The 22,016-nt window shown below is 35.2% G+C and overlaps 2 protein-coding genes across 3 annotated transcripts in view; one reads left to right on the forward strand and one right to left on the reverse strand.

Moving 5' to 3' along the window:
* The window catches only part of LOC145679241 (cytosolic carboxypeptidase 1-like), a 160,139-nt gene that overhangs the window by 40,371 nt on the left and 97,752 nt on the right, over window positions 1-22,016 (forward strand). The gene's annotated exons all lie outside the window — the stretch shown is intronic.
* The window catches only part of LOC145676887 (uncharacterized), a 56,088-nt gene that overhangs the window by 19,921 nt on the left and 14,151 nt on the right, over window positions 1-22,016 (reverse strand). Inside the window, exons 2-4 of one of the 2 annotated variants that reach the window (XM_081747671.1) lie at window positions 14,350-14,532; window positions 8,570-8,771; window positions 1,886-2,038 (exon numbers count right to left, since the gene is read on the reverse strand). In XM_081747671.1, coding sequence (XP_081603797.1) covers window positions 1,886-2,038; window positions 8,570-8,771; window positions 14,350-14,532 — 538 coding nt within the window. Of the gene's footprint in view, window positions 1-1,877; window positions 2,039-8,569; window positions 8,772-14,349; window positions 14,533-22,016 lie in introns of both variants that reach the window. The other variant, XM_081747672.1, reaches the window with a different exon arrangement.

Raw genomic sequence — 22,016 nt, forward strand, 5'->3', positions numbered from 1 at the left:
TATATGGAGTGATTGAAGTGACGGTATGCGGTGGTATGTCATACCGCCTCTGGTTTTTCAGTAATGAAGGCATACCGCCTCTGGTTTTACAGTGATCAAGACATACCGTCATTGGAAAGTAGATGATAAATACCTTTAATAAATCCACTTTTATACACAGTAATTGACGAATAGCTTTGCACGTAAAAAGATTTTACTTCTTATGTAAATATAATTTCTAAGTTGACAACACCGATATTTTTGTTATCATTTTCCTATCTTTGTATTTAAAAGGAGGTGTCTTCAAAATTCTTCTAGTTTATATTTTGATGTCCCGTATTGAATTGTTTCTTTCTTATGTATGTGTGTCTTTCTGTCGTAATGCATATAAATGTCGTGTTTTGAGCATGGGCGGATTTAAGGGCTCTCTGTTGTGAGGGGGCGGATCTTTCGGGAGTTTGGAATATTCCTCAGACGAGTCGGGGTCCGGGAGTTTTCCCCAAAACTCGGTTTTTGAACATTTTCGTGCATAATTCTCTCTAATAGACCCTACAACATAAGGGGATATTTTTTCAGAAAGTTGTTGGCTGGGGATCAAAGTCTCTCCATGCCCCCTTCCCCGTAACTACAGAGAAACTTTCCAGTGGTTTTCAGTCATTATATAAATAGAAATGTAATATTTTAGACAACATCCCTCACTGTATTTCAACATTTAAATAGCCGGTATGTCGAGTCAAAATCGTAATAAAACATACCGCCTCTGCTTTTTTTCCCACTTCGAACACTGAGTATATGTGAAATGAAAAGAGAACCGTTCTGTCATGAAGGAGACAGTGATGTACTGTTTTTACTGTTTTCTGTTAGAAAAACAAATAACCACTTCGGTAATACATTATCGTCATAGATGCACCAGATTTTGCTGTACAATTTTTCATTGGCATCACATTTCTATAATTTTCTGTAGAAAATGGCGATATGATACTGCTTTAAAAAAGTATTAGCTGTATACGATAAAATCCCAACACTAATTGATATACAGAAGATCGATCCGTCTATATACATATATATATATATCCGATTTTAAACCTTCACTCCTGCTCATAGAATCGACTGATCCGAATGATTCTAACAGCAGAAGAAAATAAAAACTGAGTAAATTGTGTCTTGAAAGATAAACAGAAAAGAAAAAAAAATCAAAATGTTGATGAAGGTGTATATTCCTGTTATTTTTTGTCAATTGATAAAAAAAAAATGACAGAGTATGTATGTAAATGTAGAGGTAAATGCTTCCATTGAAGTACGAAGTCCTAAGTAAATAAATCATTATTTATAAATTAATATTTTAGTTTAAAATACCAGATTTGCCATGTTGGCTAAAACGGATATGAAAATGTGAATGAGTACCCTAAATAAGCTTGCAGAAACATTCCACCACCAAGCATGTCTTGCGTAACCCTGTGCTCTATAGACGTGTGCTCTACTATTGTGGGTTATTAGAAAAGGATTTAGTTTGTAAGTGTTCGAGAAATTATGTAAGAGAGGATGAGGATCAATTCTACTAATCGTACAAAGTAGGGAAAATGAATCATTGAAAATAGAGTTCAGTGATAATTATACATTGAAAAAATGGTAGCAAGGTACTAAAAAACTGTTCAATAGGACTACTGTTTATGTAAGCGATATATTATTTTTTAAGTACAATTAGAGAGGAATGCATGTAGTAAACAGCTTGTTTTAATGAAGCCAACTGCTAATAGGTTTCTTGATTAACCCAATACCCGATTACAAACCTAAATCTTCCACCTTTCTTAGGTACTCTACTGCTTAAGCTACCCAAATTCCATCTATAATTTCCTTTTCCACCAATTCCTGTTTAAATGTGGTTGGATGTCTCTCACCTGCTTACCCCTGCTGTTGCGACACAGGAATGGAGCCGTAGTTGTAGTAATAGCACCTTGTTTGTTCACAGATGAAATCTTTCACTGCTGAACATTCGTATGAATCCCAGACACCCTCTGAAGGAGTGAGAACTACACATTCTGAAGGAACATCGTTGCGTCTGAAAAAATAAAGTATTCAAATAAATAAAAGAGCATAAGAATAGCACTATGTAAACTGTAAATAAATTAACATGGGATACCCATGCTTCGTCTATATTGAATTCGTGCATGTGAATTTTCTAAAGCAAAAGCCCTCATATATCAAAGTTAAAAGCTCTGTGCCCAGCTGTAATATGCTAAATATCAATTACCGATTAATATTTATTCATATTTTATATTTCAATGAATTGCAAAGTCATTTCAGTTTGAATTTTATAATAAATTGGTGCTTTTCGCTGGTGCTATAGGTTAATTACATCAATTAACTAACGAGGAAACCAACACACAACACAAATTCTTCATATTCAAGATATTCTTTAACCAAGATACAAGCCATTTTATATGTATATTGCAGAGCCAGAAAAATAAAATTACTGTTCCATAAGACCTCAAAAATAAGAAATAAAAAAGCTGCTAATTAGATGAAAGGAAAAAAAGCAGATCTATAAAACAGAAAGAGAAAATTAATAAACAGATTTGAGAAAGACCATTGGTAATCAACTCAAATTTGTGATAAGAATATCATCAAACTCATTAAATAAGGTATGTTGCAAAATGATACTACCATTGCATATAGATGTTAAAAGGAGACAAATAAAGATAATGGAATATGTAGTGTAATAGTGATAATAAATCGCAGCAAATGAAAGAATTACTACATATAGTATATGACAGAATGGCTAGAAATACAAGAAAAAAATGGTTACTCAAGCAAGTCCACTGTTGCAAAATTATTTAATACGCTTGTCTAAACCATTTTTCACTGTTAGTTAAACAAAAAGAACGATCAAACATGGTATTCACTAGTTTATATGAGGTGGAAACGTCAATTACATCCCATGTAGCAATAATGGCTTCTTTCAAGGACTTGATATTACCGTATTGTGTACCTCCAGCATACATTAGCCGTCACATCACACCCCAAATATTTTCCATTGGATTGAGGTCCGGTGAGATTGCCGGCCAATCCATTACATGCACGTTTTTGCGCTGAAACCATTCTTCCGTGGGATTAGCTACATTAAAGTGGCATTATCCTGTTGAAACATCCACAAAGATCCATTAATCACATTAGCGAGAGAGGGAGGTTATCTTCTGCACAGTTTGATAATCAATGGCCTTCATACGACAAGAAAAGAAAGCCGATTTGTTTTGCCTTGAGCACCAAACTCGTTATACCCATTACCCAGACCATTATAAACTTATCACCTTGCTGCCTTTTGATAAAGATCTGTTCCTCTTTTCTCAAATTATGCAGATAAAATGCCCACCCATCTAGCCCGTTCAAATTAAAATTCTGTTCATCACTGATGATTACCCGCCACCATTCTTCCTTCCAGTCCATATGCTTCCTCGCCCAACTTCTTCTCTTGCTCTGGTGATCGGCTGTGAGCCGAAAATTTATCTTTTTTTCTTGCATTGTAACACGTTGCACTGCTGTACAGCGCGGCACAAGGTTGATTATTTAAAGTTAATGGTGGGATCACGTGAGATAATGCCACCACTAAACTTACGAAGTACTTCTTACTTCCTTCGGCCCTTCTTAGTTTCCGTGGTCTTCTGGTCGACTTATTTACATCATAATTTGCTCCCAGCTTCAAATAATTACTTACCATATACGAGGTGAGCCCAGGTTTCCTAGCTGTAACTCTGGTCGACATTTCTTCAGTATCATAAGTGGTAATTTCTCCCTTTTCCCAGCTTCAAATAATTTCTTACCATATACGCGGTGAGCCTAAGTTTCCTAGCTGTAACTCTGGTCAACATTTCTTCAGTATCATGAGTGGTAATTTCTCCCTTTTCATACTCAGATAGAGCTCCCTCCCGGCATATTTTCCTAGTTGTCCGTTCTGCATACAAAAAGCACATTACACACCAAGTACTGTGTTTACGTGAGTCACACCCAGCTTATTTTCCTTCTTGTAAGGGCTTAGAGCGTTACCAACCTTCACCAGAGCGTAGTAACGTTCTCTGTCACATGATCGTATCATTTTGCAGCAACAAAATCAGGATTTTCAGTGTTTTCCTTGCCTGACTACTAGGTAGCAGAACATAGAATTACTTAGTAAATTTCTTTATCCTGCGCATACCAGAAAGTCGTAATTTTCGTCATGTTTCGTTGTCATTTTCTCTTCAGTTGTGAAGGGTTGTACGATTTTGTAGCGCACCGTGTCATCTCTTAAAATTGGTGAGAATTTCTAATTTCCATTGACTAAGTTACGATACGTTAAAAGCAGGCAAAGTCTGACTCATACCTCTATTATTGTTTTCTATATTAAATTAATACAGGGTGCCTTCACAAAGTTTCAAGACTGAGTGTTACCTGAGTAGGGGCGCGCGCACAGACCCGTTCCACTGACAGGGTGCGGTAGTTGGGGTGTCAGCTAACCGTCTACACGAGCGTCAGTTGCCTCCGAAACGAGGGAGTGAGTAGATATTCAGTGGCGTGAATGCGTGTTGGTAACCCCCGTCGAAACCTGAGTGAGTGGAAAATGCAGCGGCATTTGGAGGAGCGTTATGCCGTGAAGTTGTGCGAAACTGAACAAAACAGTTACAGACTTTTCATATGATTCAAGAGGCCTACAAAGAAGACGCCATGTCACCTACAATGGTTTTCATGTGCCACAAGAGGTTCAAAGAGTGCCACGAGGACGTTGAAGACGAGGACCGCTCTGAGAGACCTGAAACAAGCCGAACTGAGGAAAATCTTATGAAAATGCATGAATTCTTAAACACTGATCGTCGTCTTAGTGTTAGATTAATTGCCGATGAACTGGGATTGGGTCCGACTACGGCAGCGTTTCCCAACCTTTTTCAACTTGCGGCACACTCATAGATATTGTTATTATTTGCAAATATAAAATACCATACTAATTTTTTTTCTGTGATTACTGATCTTCTCACAGAGATGAAACCTCGATCACTGGTTTTTTCCTATGCTAATTTATAATGCTTATTTTTTTTATTATTATTCTAATTTTAAAATAGAAAACAATTGCAATGAAATATAGGACTCAGATTTTTAAAAATACGCTTTCTTTTTCGAAAACCGTATCCAATCTTTCACTAAGAACGAAGATCACTAAATAACGAACGAACAAACAAATGTCTTGTATTTTAAACTTTGCTGTTTTAACCAAAACCGGTGCATATTATTGCAATCACACAGCTTGCGATGCGTCAAAGTCAAAACACAGCTGTTGAACGAAGTGTTGTTCTGTCATTCACGTGCGAATGAGTGTTCTACGAACGTTCACTTGACGCGTACCGTACAAGTGCTTCCATTTCTAGTTGCTAGTATGACTCTCAATTGAAACGTAATATAGCAGCTAACCGTGAAAATGTGTACGAGCCGAAATACTGTCGGCTACACAGTAATAGATGTAGAATAATATATTACCATTACAGTAATTTTGTCCATGGTAGAAATTCATAGTAATGTGAATTCCCTGTGTCTTGCAATTTGTTTGCTATAGAATTAATAATTTTGTTTCGATTTCCTCGCGGCACACCAGCTGTCCATTCGCGGCACACTAGTGTGCCGCGGCACAACGGTTGGGAAACGCTGGATTACGGTGTTCAAGTTAGTGACAGAAAATTTGAAGACGAGAAAAGTGTGTGTGCCAAACTTGTTCCCAAAGTTCTGATGGATGAACGGAAGGCCTGGCTGTATTCGAAGAAATGCTTGAACGTTTCCAAGACGATCCTTATTTCTAGACACAATTCCAGCGGTCCAGGGGACTTCAGCTATGTCCTTTCACAGCCTTGCGCGCGAAGACTTCCAGGTAGCCTATGGACAATGGAAAAAACGCTGGTAGCGGTGTGTTGATGCCCAACGGTCATATTTCGAAGAATTTTAGTTCGCTGTACAAAAATGTTTAATACATTTTGTATTCTCAGACCAGTCTTGAAACTTTGTGAACACACCCTGTATTTCTATGCACTCAAACATGTGCCAACTAAGATATACAATACCACAACATCAGCTAATCGAATATCCAATGTTTTATTCCTTAATTAATATCAAATCTGCATGTCTTGTATGAATTAAGTCAAATTCTGTTAATCTTTTAAAGATTTTCAGTATTCGTGGTGTACAAGCTTCACAGTATAAAGATTGATTAACTAAAGTTTAAAAACTATGCAATGACCACGCATCACAACATTTCGAATTAAATATAATAGTTCCCTTCTTCCCTACTTCGAAAATTTGATAATATAAACTATGTCGTGATGCCAAGGATTTGTTAAGATGTGTTGATTGCTTAATTAGGTTAGCATATAGTACCTAATGTTAGGTGCTATGTACGTAGATGTATGATTGAAGAAGAGAAAAATAGTGCAAAGATGCACATTGTTTTGGTTGTGGATTGATGGATCATTACGCTCGATGCTTTTCTAAGAACAAGTCGCATGTGAGGAATAGATCAGCATTCATTGAAGCAAATTAATTTTATCAACTGCCAGGACTATAAAGGCCAACTGCTAGCAACAGAAGATTGGTGATGTGCGCCATGTTGGTAATGGTGGAAATCCGAACGACATGAGAAAGAAAACTACATATTTAACCGTGCATTATATACCATTGGACCGGATGAGCAGAGAGCTTTTAGCAGCACCGCCTGTTGGATACCCAGAAAAATCGGACAGTACTGAAGAATCATTAAAACATGGAATAAGGAAGATGAGAAAGAAAGTTATTAACTACCATGTCAGGGTTGATTATGTTAATTTTCTTTCCTAAGCAACAAGCTGGTGATCAATGGAGGATGAAGGAAAGATTACTCGACAATACTGCTATGGTTACCAGTACTAACTTTGCTGTTGTTGGTTACAGTGTTCAGAAATCCAAGCACACGAGATCGAAGTATTGGTAATATGAAGGATACTGTTAAGTAAATAATGAAAAAAAAGAAGAAATGTTGTTGTGATATGTTAATTAATTAATTTAGGTTGTCGTGTAGTACTTAGCTAGTACGAAGAAGAGGAAAGTAGTTTATGTACTTATGTATTTGTTGTTAGGTTTTTGTAGTTGTGAAAATGGAAGATAATGTAAGATAATTATAATAAACAAGACGAAGAGCAACACAATGGTGAAGATCAGTTGCAGATATAACAATTAAGAATTTTGTAGGTCGATCAAATTGGTGTGCGACAAAAATTAATTCTTTATTTTTAAGAGAATTTCAGGATGGTTATCTACAATTTTTTGTGTGTTTTTACTTTTCGTTGCGTGATCGTACACTGTTCTAACGCACTTACAAGTTCTTCCACTTTTCTTGCATCACCTATTTTCAATTCGTACAAATGAAATTAAAAATATTTCAGAGTAACGTTCCTCGATTATACGTTTAGACTAAGGGATGATTGAGACAAGTGAGTGATGATGAAAGATTGGTGGAATGAGAATGTGGGAGGAAACAGGAATGCCTAAGAAATCCCATGGACACGATGCTGTCTACTACAAACTTACCTGGTCAGGGATCGAACCATGAACCCCACGCACCAGAGTTAAGCGCTGTACCATTGAACCACCATACCCCCGTAGGAGTTCGTAGGAGTAAAAATATAAAAGATGCCTTCATGTACCAAATTCCGTATCCGTACATCCAGCATTTGAAAATAAATCTCCACTCCTCTACTCAACTATTTTGAATTCGTGTAAATGAATGACACAAGTTTAGCGGTTTTTTTTTTTTTTTTTTTTTTTTTTTTTTTTTTTTTTTTAAGAGAGAACAGTATACTATGTAGATGACAATCAAGAATATTCTAGGACAAGTACAGAAATTAATAACAGCTCAAATTCTTTATAATAAAACCGCCCTTTTAGAATTTCTAAATGCTACAGAATTTATAAAAAATCTTCATACGTTTTTATGGATTCGCGCACGTAAGATTATACTATTATCATAGTATTTAAGTAATTCTCATCATATATCAACTACTGGTTATAAAATATTAGCTTACGCTTAACGCAACACCTATCTGCCTGAAATTCTCAACGGTATGTTGTATATTTTTTTTTACTTGTAACAATTATTAACTTGTAATTTTGGGCTATAATGCGTTTTGAATATTTTAAATATATACTAGACAGGTTCTGCTTATAGAAGAAGAGAAAGAAAAAGAAATAATATAGTTATGATGTTAATACATAAAAAGATAATTCAAATGTTTTTATGTAATCAAAATCTCGATGTCGTCGTCATGACTACAAAAATAAATAGAATTATTGAGTGAGTTAAGCAGACATATTAGAAATAAGCGTGGAAGTAAAATGTACACTTCTCCATTATATTTATTAAATCAAGTGAATAAAATAATTGGTGTATTTTAATGGCTCAATAATTAAAGGAACCGTTATAAATTTACATGTTGTAAGACGACTGAGTATCTCTTTAAAGTGTTTCACGGGTTACATTGTATTTTTTAAGAAATTGCTTTAAAAGTCAAGGTTGTTTATTTAAATGCATAACAGTAAAAGTAATTACCTCTTTCGACCAGTCGAAGGATCTTCAGTTACTTGATCTTCCGACTCGTTCCCTGAACCATGTGATGCAGGAGGACTAGGAGTAAAATCTGGGGTTCTCATGTAATTAAATGTTGCATTGAAGGGTTGACCTGAGCTCATCCATATCCACATTTTCGTTCCTAGACGATTTCCTGATGTCCAGTAGTCACGGTTTCCATAACCTATCAAATATGGAATATAGTGTTGTTGCTTCAACTTTATTGAATTATTTCTGTATATCATTTAAGTAGTTATCATAAAACGATACTTGTCTCCATAAAATTAGATTGTAAACATTTTCGTACAAAATAATATTAGTTGCTGATAGTAATTAGAGTTAGTTACTACCCCTTGCGTAAATCTAAACTTGTGCTAAAAGTTTAGACAAAAAATGGGTATTACATATTTTCACCTAAAATCATTCAGTGGATTGACTGTATTTTGTTTTATGGTATTTAGTCTGTTTATTTTTCAAACTAAATTCTTTGAAAGAGACAGTCATGTAGTGTTCATACGCCCAAAGAAACACGGCCAATATTCTTTTCTTCGTGCCATTGACACTTTCTTCTTCTGGTGACATTACGTATATGATTATCTATCTTTTTTCCTGTGCCCATTTATGGCTAAAAAGCTAACGCGCATGATTCTGCTTCGATTTCTGGCAGCAATACTTGCCTTAGGTATAAATATGAGTAGTAGTTTGGATCTCAGTTTAAACAGTAGGTCCCGTCTTTTATATCTTTAATGCGGACAAGACACATTAAACTCCAGTTAATCAATCAATCAATAAGTCTTAACTGTATTCAGTTAACATGCGTAATAATTTAAGAAGTAGGAAACGAAAGTTTTGATATGTCAAAATTTATTACAAAAAGAAGAAACAAGTAAACTGGGTATGAGTAAAATTCACTAAATGACAAAAGGCAGTACTTACTATTCGTTCTTTCGAAGTATTCAGTACAACAATAGCTAACTCGTTAGATGAAACATTCCAATTTGACGTAATATATGTTGACTTTGAGGAGGCTTTTGACACAGTCAATCATAAAATACCGTTAAACAAACTAAATCATTATCATTTTTCTTCAGCCCTCACCATTTTTTTCATATTTGAGTGAACGTAAGCACATAGTTGCCTGTAAAGAATTTAAAACAGACAAGTGTTTTGCGTTATCAGGAGTTCCACAGGGCTCGAACCTAGGCCCTCCACTATTTCTGTTATTTATCAACGATCTTCCAGATCACATATCCAACAGTGAAAAATTATTATTCGCTGATGATCTCAAAATATAAAATCTGCATAATTGTCTTGATTTACAATACGACTTAGAGAGTATTGCAAACTGGTATTCAGTCAAGAAACTTGGGGTAAACATAAACAAATGTAACGTATTGTCATTTAACAGAAACAAAAATACCCGTAAATACGATTATAAGTCTAGTAATACTTCTATAAGCAGACCTAATATAGGTAAAGATCTAGCTGTTATATCTGACCAGAAATTAACGTTCATTAAACACGTCGAAAATGTTACTCGTGATGCTTTTAAATTATTAGGATTCACAATTAGAAGTGGTAAGGACTTCAGCAATATTGCAGCTCTTTTGAAAATGTATTATTCATGTGTATGCTTCAAGTTGAAATATACTGTTGTAATTTGGAACCTATCGCAACAACAGTATCGCCAACAAATTGAAAAAGTTCAATCAAAATTTCGTAGGTATCTGAAATATAAAGTTTCATAGGTATCTGAAATACAAAAGTAACTGGAATGATCCCTGACTTGAAAATCATAGTACACTGGTAGGCAATTTTAATAATTACTGAAGTCACCAATTTGGAGAATATGTTCTGTCTATAACAAATTAGGTCAGAAACATGATAAAATTGGCAGTACAATGTCCTGAGAAACACACACACAAACAGTTGTAAAAATGTATTGTAATATTTCAATACTCTAATTGGCCATCTACCTGTTGTGTTGATAATTAAATATTGGCCATCTACCTGTTGCGTTGATAAATAAATAAATAAATAAACATTCTGAGTTGAAGCGTAACTCGTCAACTGGTGTGCTTGTGAAAATACTTACATGTAATTATCATACCACATTTTAATTATTTTTTTTTAAACTCAGGATTAGATATGGTTTTACTCGTGAATGTTCTCACCCACTTTTGTATTTTGTATAGAATTTCATTTGGCGTGTTAACTTAAACTCAAAACATTGTATTGAATACGTAGAAAGAACAGATGATGACTACTGTTTTTGTCATTCAGTAAATTTAAACTCAGTTTAATTTCACAATCATTCACTTTTATTAATAATCCGTCTCATTTAGCCTAAAGGGCCTAAACGTGGGACGTTAAACTAAAAACAAATCATTTCAATAAAGGAGCAAAAGAAATTGAAAGAGTTTGCAGCACAAGAAAGGACAAAACGTAGAAAAATGGAGTTTTATTAAAAGAGTTGAAATCAAAGAAAATCACAAAATCTCAAATTGCATTTAAAATTTTAAGTATACAGACAGACTACAATGTCTTCTTATATGACGCCAGAAGTGAAGAGTATGAGGAAATGTGAAACAACAACATATTGTAAACCTTTTTATAAGTTCATTTCTTTCTGGAACGTCTTTTTTACTATAATAATACAAATTATCGGTAATTAAACTGATACAAAAATATTTCCGAAGGTCGATTTACGTAGTGATAGTTTACTGGTTTCAAATACCTCAGGTTCTTCAATTACAACGAGGACTCGAAGTACCTATATATTAGTGAATACTAAAATTAAAATTCAAAAACTATTGTAATTTGCAAGTATTTAAGTTTTATATTTTGTAAGTATATGTGAATATTTTAAGTTTGGCTTGAATACAAAAGCACTAACTGTCTGGATTAAATAGATCTAGTCTGGGTTGTTATCAAAATCTCATTTATATTAATGAGAAAATTCCAAAACATACTTTATTCTACCAGGCAGACACGTGAAACTCCCAGATTAAGAAATATTAAAGGCATGCAAAACACATTTGAATATTTCATGTAAAATGACCTAGATTGAACACGTTTATTCGTTCTGTAACTCCATAAAATTCAGAGATTCGCTGTTAGTCTATAGTGACGCAAGTCTCAGTGTAACTCTCTTGAAAATTTATTACATCTGCTAGTAAACGACAACATACCTTTACATATTATCTTTTCAAATTGTTTTTTAATCCCGTATCTCGTATTCAAACATTTATATTTATTACGTTAAAAATAGTCAATGACATTACAACTTCCTTAACACTTAACTGTTAAATTTAATTCTTTTAATTACAATTTGTCTCTATCTTCCAAGATTCTGTAAATAACTAATCTAAGATTTTAAACAAATGTTAATTCTCAGTCAAAACTCTAATAGCTCATAATTTCCCAAGATAAGATGGAGTAGCCAGATAACAATATTTGTTCCAACTACTATTTTCCCCTTTCCTAGTAATTGGCAGACTTGTAATTGACGAGTAAATTAATTGTATTTTGTTAATTTTTAATTTAATCAATTAATTTTTACAGGAGTTAATTTTTAATTGATAACCGTTTAAAAAGTTCGTAACAAGTAACAAAATAATCGTTAATTTTTCTCGAAAATCATGTGAAATTGGTATTCTGCAACATCTTCTATATGGTTTAGTAAAAAATTTCAAGGCTGGTTCCATTAAGGAAGTGAATTAATATAGACCCCTTTTCCAAAGTGGTCCCAACTTCTCTTGAAGTTTGGCTCATAGGCTTAAGGACTTTATAACGACGAAATCACCATTGTTGAAGGTGATTATATGCACGTGGCATTTAATCATTTTTACTACATTTTAATATTAAATTTATAAAATCTAAAATTGTGTTTCTGTAGAACTGAGAGTTGCACAAAAAATATATTAAAATACAGAGGTTGTTTTCAATCTATGGTGACGAAAGTACACACCTTGTGCAGCACCACCAAACGGGAAGGGAAGGAAGCTGCCAGTCGTGTGGGCACCGTGAACCATTGACTGTGTGTGTGACAGATGTGGTAAGTGCATATCGGGACAAATGCCGCCGAAAATAAACGCTTATTGGGGGGGTACATAACTGCCCTTTCCGATGTGAATTACAGTTATAGTGCCATTATCAACTGTGCAAGGAGTGTGGATTCACTGTGTCCAAAAATTGCTTATCACAGGTGTTAAGGCAGGTAAGGCGAGGCGTGGGATGATTCCTGTGGGCAGAAACAGGCCAATCCCCGAGCTGCCACTGGTCGCACACGAGCTAGAATTCGGGATGCCGGGGCTCTGGTCACTACGGAGAATCCACCCACACAGAGGAGTATCGCGAACCGACTATAGACATCACTGAACACAGTGCACACCTTCGCGATTTGAGGTTGGTAAAGCGACGGAAGGGGCGTGTTCATAAGCTCTTGCCAAAATACATCTAAGAACGTTGCATCAACTGTCGAAAGCTGTATGAGCGGTACCTGGCTGGTGAAAAGTAGAAGTTTGTTGTAACATTGAACGAGGCATATGTTTATCTGGACGACTGTCACAAGTCGCGTGCAATTTTTTTTATCCATCAACAGGTGCGAGGGGCTTTCAAAGATGGTTCACTGAATGCAAGGGAAATTTTGGCACAAGTTTCATGATCATTGCTGGATACTCGTACCAGGGCAAGCTGATCATACATCGTGCAGCCAAAAATAGGACGGTGAATTCGGAATATTATCAGGGTAACGTCCTGTGACACCCGTTTATCGCCATGACATTCCCCCATCTCTACGGGAGAGACAAGAATCGTGTGTGGGTGCATCAAGACAAGGCCTCAAGTCACACATCTCGTTCAACCCGGCTCTTCCTCCAACAAATGGCAGCAGAAACTGGAATTCGTGCCATTCCATTCACAGACATTTTAGTGAAGTTCCCTGATGCGCCACTGATGGACTTTTGCGCCTTCGGCCTCCTAAAACGAGCCTTGTCTCCCAGGAGACTCCGTACCGTTGAACGGCTGTGGATAGTCTGTCAGGAGGGTTGGTTGCGGTTTGACATGACTACACTGCGTGTCAGCCTCCTACAGTAGAAACTTCGCTGTCGGGCAATTGCACAGATGCTGGACCACCAAATAGAGCACTCTTGATGGTGGCAACACGATTCTCTTAAGGTAAGTGCAGGTTGAAATCGTCACCGTACATCGGAAACAACCTCTGTATACATAATTTTGTTGATGTTTTCGTAAATTTTACGACTTTTATAAATAATAATAATAATAATAATAATAATAATAATAATAATAATAATTATTATTATTATTATTATTATTATTATTATTATTATTATTATTATTATTATTATTATTATTATTATTTATGTATGAGTCTTATTGAAAACTATTTTCTAAGTAATAATAGATTAATTTTCCCATGTCTCAATTTCATCCATTAAATTTTACATTAACTTTCTCAATTCAGGATAATTCTCATTGCATAATAGTGAAAATTTCCTTTTTAATATTAATTAATTTTGATGTTAATTTTAATTTTAACCATTACTTTTTCTCACATTAATTTTTAATTTAATCAGTTTTTACCTTAATTTCTGACTTCAATCTGTTAAGTTTTTCATTAATTTTTCAAGCTACTGTAATTCGAAAGTAAAATTGACCACATCCATATCAAGTAACAGTTACCTGTCTTGTGTTTCATCTCTGTTGTCTTTGTGCAAGTGATCACAAAGCTAATTACTTACCAGCATTCCTTAAGTACGATGTGAGAGCATCAGCCTTTTCTTTATTTTCAAGTGACAATAATTGTAAGCCAATAGAACGGCAGTACTGATACGCCAAGAAGAAATTTAGTTGTGGAGAATAAGGATTTTGATTGCTGACAAAATACTGAACCCCATCCAACAATATAGTGGTGATCCTTTGACCTGAAAAAATGAAAATTTCCATTAAGTCATAAACAATATTTAACATAATCGTGACTATATTTCTTCTGTAAATATTATGTAGTGAATGCACTGTGATTTTCAGTTGCCACTTCTATTCTAAATACAATGTAAACTTGCATCTTAGGTTAAATGTAATTATAGGCGATTTCAGTGTCATGAACAGCTATAACTCTTTGGCACTACCAGTCGCACGTGACCATTCATTCCATAATGTTAAATATTACTCTACCGATGCAGCGCAGCAGCCATGTCGTTTGTCAACAGGTTTGAGCATGTTACACACACAAAATAGAGGTGCCGCGTGCATATTTGCCGATTCCAAACGTTTGAATTGACGGTGTTGTCAATTCAGAGTGTTAATTTATGAAAACTACGATTTCCCTAGTTACCTCTTACAGAGCCCTCATCCGATAGGTTATCGATGGTATTTTTTCCGCTCCATGGTTTCCTAGCTACTCCAACTAAATAAACGGAAAATTAAGGACAGAACATCCATACGTACGACTTACGAGTCAAATACATGTTTTGTAAAAAAAAAAAAAAAAATAATAAAAAAAAATAAAAAAAAATCTTCGGTTACATCTGGCAACACTGTATGATTCCTAGAGTATTTCAATCGTTGCTTACTAGTTTTAAAATATATGCATGAACAAGGCTTCATTTTGGTATAACCAGTATTTCTGTATCGCTTCCGGTTGAAAAGTTCTACTATCCCAAACTCCGGGTTGCATTGTAAATTGGACACCCTGTAGAACAACAGCCAACACTAGTACAACAGTATGAAGTATAAAAACAAAAATGTAACAAGAAACATGGTGTAAAGTAAGAGTGCAGAAATCCAGAGAAAACTGAAAGGATGTGGGAAAAAAATCTCCAAACTTTTGAGGACATTTTCCAGACATGAAATATCCAGTATTGCTTTAGTTATTTGCGACTGTATATGATGATATAATAATAGTGCTATTTCTTCAAGCTCCATTTCGCTACTACACGAAGTCAAGCTGCGTGTATTCCTCTTGTGTTTCGTTGCAATTTAAGAAACCTCACGCAACAAGTTACGATGAATTCTTTTATTATTACTAGTTGCACGCATGAAATCGTAAATAGAAGTGGTGAAGAGTAAAATAGAAATAATAGTTCAAAATTTCATGAGTGGCTGTAACAATAATGTCAATGTTCGAGCTTAATCTACCTTGTGTCCTAACTGTGAACGAGTCCTGGGCTCATCACTTCGAACCTGAGACTAAATTCCAGTCTATGGAGTACAGACATCCATCCTATTCCCATTCTTAAATGTTCAAAACGCAGCCACAAGGAGGCAAAGTCATGGTTACTATCTTTTAGAGCAAAGAAGGTATGAGGGTCACTACGAAAGTTTTGAGATACGCATTGTTGTGGTACAGTATTTGAATTCCAACAATTTAGTTCGGTAGTGGTATCCAGAGCGAAGAAGCTAAGCAAGTTTCAACTCGCCTCGCTTATCGGCGTGGCCGTATCGCCTTCACTTATTTGTTGATGTGAGCAGTATTCGGCTGTCGAGAATGGAGCTCGAAAGGGAACATTTTCGGGCAATGATCCTTTACGATTTAAAAAATGGTTTAAGCGAGACACAAAGCCTTGACCGTTTGCAGGGGGCATTTGGGGACCTTGCTCCTTCACGTGCTACAATTTTTCGGTGGTTTGGTGAATTCAGAAGAGGCTGGACATCGCTTAAAGATGAAGAGAGAGCTGGACGTCCGGGAACAGCTGTGTCAGATGAAAACATTGCCGGTGGAACAAATGATTCGAGAAAATCCTCGAACAACTTTTAAGGGCATTGAATCTACAGTGTACATTGGATCGCCAGCAGTAACAAAAATTCTTCATGATCATCTTCGGCTCAGGAAGGTTTCATCTCGTTGGGTGCCTCACACTTTGACTAAACAGCAGAAGCGCATGCGTGTGGAATGGTGTGAAGAAATGCTTGCAAGATTTGATGGAGGCGATTCTCGACGCGTCTCTGACATTGTTACTGGTGATGAGACTTGGATCTATCAATTTGACCCTGAAAATAAACGCCAGTCTACAGTTTGGATCTTTCCAGACGAAAATCCACCCACGAAAGTGAGGCGACCGCGAAGTGTGGGGAAGAAGATGGTCGCAACTTCCTTCTCCAAATCTGGCCATGTTGCAACTGTTCCACTTGAAGAACAAAGAACTGTTACTGTTTAGTGGTACACCACTGTTTGCCTAACAAAAGTGTTCCAGAAGCTTCGAGAACGGCGTCCAAGAACTGGATTGCATGGGATCCTGCTTGAACATGACAACGCGTCCGCACACACGGCCAGCATCACAATTCAGTTTTTAGAATCTACGGAGGTCAAACTCATGACTCATCCGCCGTATAGCCCTGACCTGGCCCCGTGTGATTTTTTCTGTTCCCCAGGATCAAAGATTGCATGCGTGGGAAGAGATTTTGTACCCCTGAAGAAGCTGTAGGTGGCTTGCGAGAATGAACTTTCAACACTTGAAGAAAAAGACTGGCAACACTGCTTCCAAAAGTAGTTTTCGAGGATGCAAAAGTGTGTACAGTGTAATGGTGACTACTTTGAGAAAATGTAAGTGTTAAATTGATTTTAAGTATGTAAGTTATTTTACATCTCAAAACTTTCGTAGTGACCCTAGTATGGTGTTGATTGATTTTTTGGAACGCAGCGCCACTGTCAACTCCGAGCGTTATATGCATACACTAATGAAGTTGCGTGCACGTCTGCATAGAGTTCGTCCTTACAAAAATGCCATCCTTCATCACGACAACGCAAGCCTACACACAAGCCGAAGATCACCACCGCCTTCCAGAGGCTCCAATTTGAAGATTTTCCACACCCACCCTACAGCCCTGACCTGCCCCCTTATGACTTTTGGCTGTTCGCAAAGCTCAAGCCTAGTGTTTTGCCTCTGACTTAGAGGTCAGCAAAGCAGTGTGCTCTTAGTGTCAGCAACCGGCCTCGTTCTTCACCGATGGCATGCAACAACTAGTACACCGTTGACGCAAGTGCGCCGGTCGGACTATACTGAAAAGTGCAGTAGAAGGTTTAAGTTTTCGTTTGAGGGTTGGAGGCAGAATTTAATGATCAGCTTTCTTCTTCTTCTTCTTCTTCTTATTATTATTATTATTATTATTATTATTATTATTATTATTATTATTATTATTATTATTATTATTATTATTATTATAGAAGATACTTTATTAAGGGCTCCATATTTTTTCATTGTTCTTCTTGGAGTTGTGAACATCGTTTTTAGTGTATTTAATGATATCTCATATATGCAGACTTTGACTTGCGTAGATATATTACAGACGAATTTATCGTTTATTTTATAGTGAGGCCAGACAGTCTTTTAATCTCTGTCGTTACAGTCTTTTGCATATCATCTTTACGATCATTTTTAACAAATCTTTGTTTTCTCACGGTTATTTATCTTCGTCAACACATGTGTCAGCTGACTCATTGGAGGTAGTTATAGCCTAGGCGAAGATGAATGATTTTTAGTAAGTTATTATTACCAAAATAAACTTGTTTATTTACTAAATTAGCATGATGATGAGAACTTTTTATACATTCTATTTTAAGTCCACTACGCAACTTGTGATGATTTCATAATGAGTTATACTCGTAAATTATTTATAGTTAGTTATGTGCTGAAAATTACTCAGTTGGGATTTGTAATAATAGTTTACTGTCATACTGTTTAAATTTTCACTGTTATCAAGATCTTTTATTTTAGCCTATAGTTCATTTATCTATGACGTTTTCATAGAAGAGAAAGAATAAGAGAGAAATAATGTTTTCTTTATTTAGATTTTTCATGTATAAAACGTACAAGAATTTTATTAAAATGCATGATTCACTTGATCGATCTGTTAATACTAGATAGAATCAAATTTCTAATGTTGCAACATGAGAATTAATGAAGTGTTTCCGAATATCATTTAAAAATACGCATTAAATCGTTCCCAGAAAGCAGAAAGGTGCTAAACACCAAAGTGCAAATTTCTCAGGAGAGCATAAATACGAATGAAACACTAATAAATTTTGATTCTTTCTTTCTTCTAGAATTCAGTTTTCACTGCAGACCTTTCATATTGTCTCCTTTCTGCACAACATTAAACATGAAATGGATAGTCAGGATATGCACTTAGTTGGAAATCAAGGAAAGTAGCGCTTAGCACCATTCTGCTTTCTGGGGTGAAATACTCTTTTTGTTGTTGTTTGTTGGTTTGTTTGTTTTTCTAACTGTGAAGTGTTGTATTCAATGAGTACCAGAATCGCTAGCATACTACAGTGTGTGAATGTATCCCAATGTTCAATTTCCGGAAGAAACACATCATTTTTGGTATAGATCTACTATAGTGAGGCATTAAAAAGCTACTTAAGAGTAGCGAACTCCGATTTATTTCTAGAATCTGTATTAGGTAATTTGTTAATTACATATCATCCAATTAACAACCGTCTGGTTGAACACTACGTATGTTGATCTCCACGAAGTTATTTATAAAGAAATACGGACGCCTACAAACTTACTTTACTATACTGCGCATGATACCTGGTTTTATCTGATAAGCGTTTCTAAATATTGAGGTTTTATCTGATAAGCGTTTCTAAATATTGAATTTATTTTCTTGTACCAAATAAAAAGAAGGCGTAGGGCAATGATTGCTCAACGATAGAGCGCTCACGTCTGAATCATACATAAATTCCGAAGTCGGCTCTAGATTGGAATTTAGGCGTCCTGGTAAACAATATGAGTGTTATCCTTTATTGGCACCTTATTATTCAGTATATTTTGAGTTATTTCTATTTATCTGTCTCCCTCATATGTCATAACTTTGGCACATCAAATTTTAACGTTGCAGTGCCATTCAGAAAATTTAGTATAGAAATGTATAGCATTAAGTCTTAGTCTCCACATTCTATGAAATTTAACAGCATATAATAATAATAATAATAATAATAATAATAATAATAATAATAATAATAATAATAATAATAATAATAATAATAATAATAATAATAAACTATAAAAGAAAAGGAAAGAGGGAACGAATGGAACATACCCTTTCATTATTAACCTGGTCACTTTGACAGAAATTATAGAATTCAACCAATTTTTTCCTCTTACCAAGCTTACAGGACAAGATCGTATTATTCCTTATGAATACACTCGATCTTAATATTTACAGCTGACTCTGAGGTTCTTGCTACGTTGCTGTTTGTGGTTATATATAACGGTGTAAGGAGTACTAATTAATAACCAAATACATTCAACTTTTTGTAGCAATAGACAAAGGCTTCCGATTGTATGTTCATGCTTTGCGTTTATTTGATGGTTTCTACGTGCAAGTAATACACCTACTCATATATACATAATATTCGTATATTATGTTCATAGTAGTTAAAATATGACGTAAAATGCTTGACTGAGTAGCTGTGAAGGTGATTGCCCTTTACTGTCGCTGAATAGAGTTCCTTGCTTGCTTTGTAAACTTAATACAGGAAAAACGTATGCATTGTTTGTAACGTGTTTTGCATATTATAAGAACAACTCGTACCTGAGACTAGAGAAAGGTGGATTGTTTTCCGGTCATGGGGGAACTCTTATAAATTACAAGTCGTCGATGGTTTCACTTTTCGTTGTACTGATTTTTGGTTTATTTTATTAATTATTGCTGTATTTTAACATTTTGAGTTTTGTCCGTATGTTAGTCCTTTTATTAAATTATGATAAAATGATTTTTTTTGTGTTTTTGTTAGAGACAAAAAGAGAGTTTCCTGTGTAGGAAAACTTGAAAAAATATCAAGGAATGAAACGGCTAGAATTCATTAGATATTACGCGTTTCTGCAGTGTCATATATATATAGATTTAGTTGCATTAGTTTTATGCTCTACCGTTGTGCTCTGTAAACTAAAAGAGACTACATTTCATCCCGAAATTCTGGAATCACAAATACCACAGACAGTTGGGATTGACAAAACTCTCAATGAGGAGCCAAGAATAAATATATATTTAAAACATATAACAGAAAAGCAAAATATTCTCATTATATACCAAAAAATAATTATCTGTTTGTAACGAGTAAGAAAAGACTGTAGAAGTTTCTCTTGATCTCATAATCTTGCTTGTCGGTTCGGTGAGAACCAAGGAGTTGAGAAGTATTTAAGATTATAATAATATAAACTAAGACTTGAACACATCAGCTTAGGCTGGAAACTGATGTGTTATTTCAAAAGTTTTTAACGATAAAACAAACTGCGATCTTACAAAAGTTGTTGGGATCAATTCTATTTAGAGTAGACATCATGACTACTGTAAAGCTTTCCCAAGATTTTCGTAAATCAGACTAGAGTTCATAGGTGTCGTATTTCGCTTTTGAAGCACGAGTTCTTAAGTCAGATTGGAGTAGAAATATATGTGTTATCATTTATAAGTTCATAAATGTGAAGGATGAATACAATCTTTCTCTAGAGCATTTTTGGTTATAATATCATTTAGTAGCATTACATACTGACTATCGAAAGGCAAATGAGATATGCAGCAGACAAATTGAAATCTTCGAGAGCTTCATATTGTTTATAAATCTTTATATTTCTTTTTGTCTTCATGATATCTGTAAAAATCCTCTATCTAATGAATGAAAAGAGCAATCGTCATACGCTGTGCAGATTTGAAATCGGCACTCTCGATTTACCAAACCGTTTCTAGTGTCATGACCTATCTGCCGCTGGCGTCACCAGGATTTTATTGTGAGAGGCTTCGATTAGAGTTTGTTCTGTTGCAGGTCAGGATATATATATATATATAAGATGTAACAAATATGTACACTCATGTCCAAAATGATTGTCGCATATCTATAACTGTCTTCTTGTAAGAATATAACTTGATAATGATGTTGCAGGGCACTTTTAATACTGATACTATGTGTATAATCGGGAAATGTATATTTCTGGTAAATTTCATAGGAAAATAGTTATAAATACGAAAATTAGAATGAGTAAAACAAAATGTTGCTAAATGGAGAAGAAAGTTTTATTTTCGTTTTATTGTTCTTATTTACTGCTCTTTTGACATGAAATTTGCCAGATACATGTCTTTTCCGATTATACACATACTAACATTATAAGAAATACCGGGCGAATTCGTTATAAATTATATTTCTAGAACCACATATTTATAGACACGCGACAATAATTTTGGACATGAGTGTACATCCAACTCCAGGGGTGGATTCCGTATGGGAAGACAAGTAGAAAAGTTCATATGTCCAGAAATGCATGGTTACGGAGCTACAACCGTTGTCCACCTGACACTGGGCGGGGAATTCATAAATGTGACAAAGTTACATTCTCTTCATCACTATTTTTCCGATAGTGAGCAGGGAACCTTGAGTAATACATAAGTGGAAAGAATATGGACCAGAGAT

Source organism: Thermobia domestica, chromosome 2, assembly GCF_964235325.1.
Source record: "Thermobia domestica chromosome 2, izTheDome1.hap1.1, whole genome shotgun sequence".
Taxonomy (NCBI): Eukaryota; Metazoa; Arthropoda; class Insecta; order Zygentoma; family Lepismatidae; genus Thermobia; species Thermobia domestica.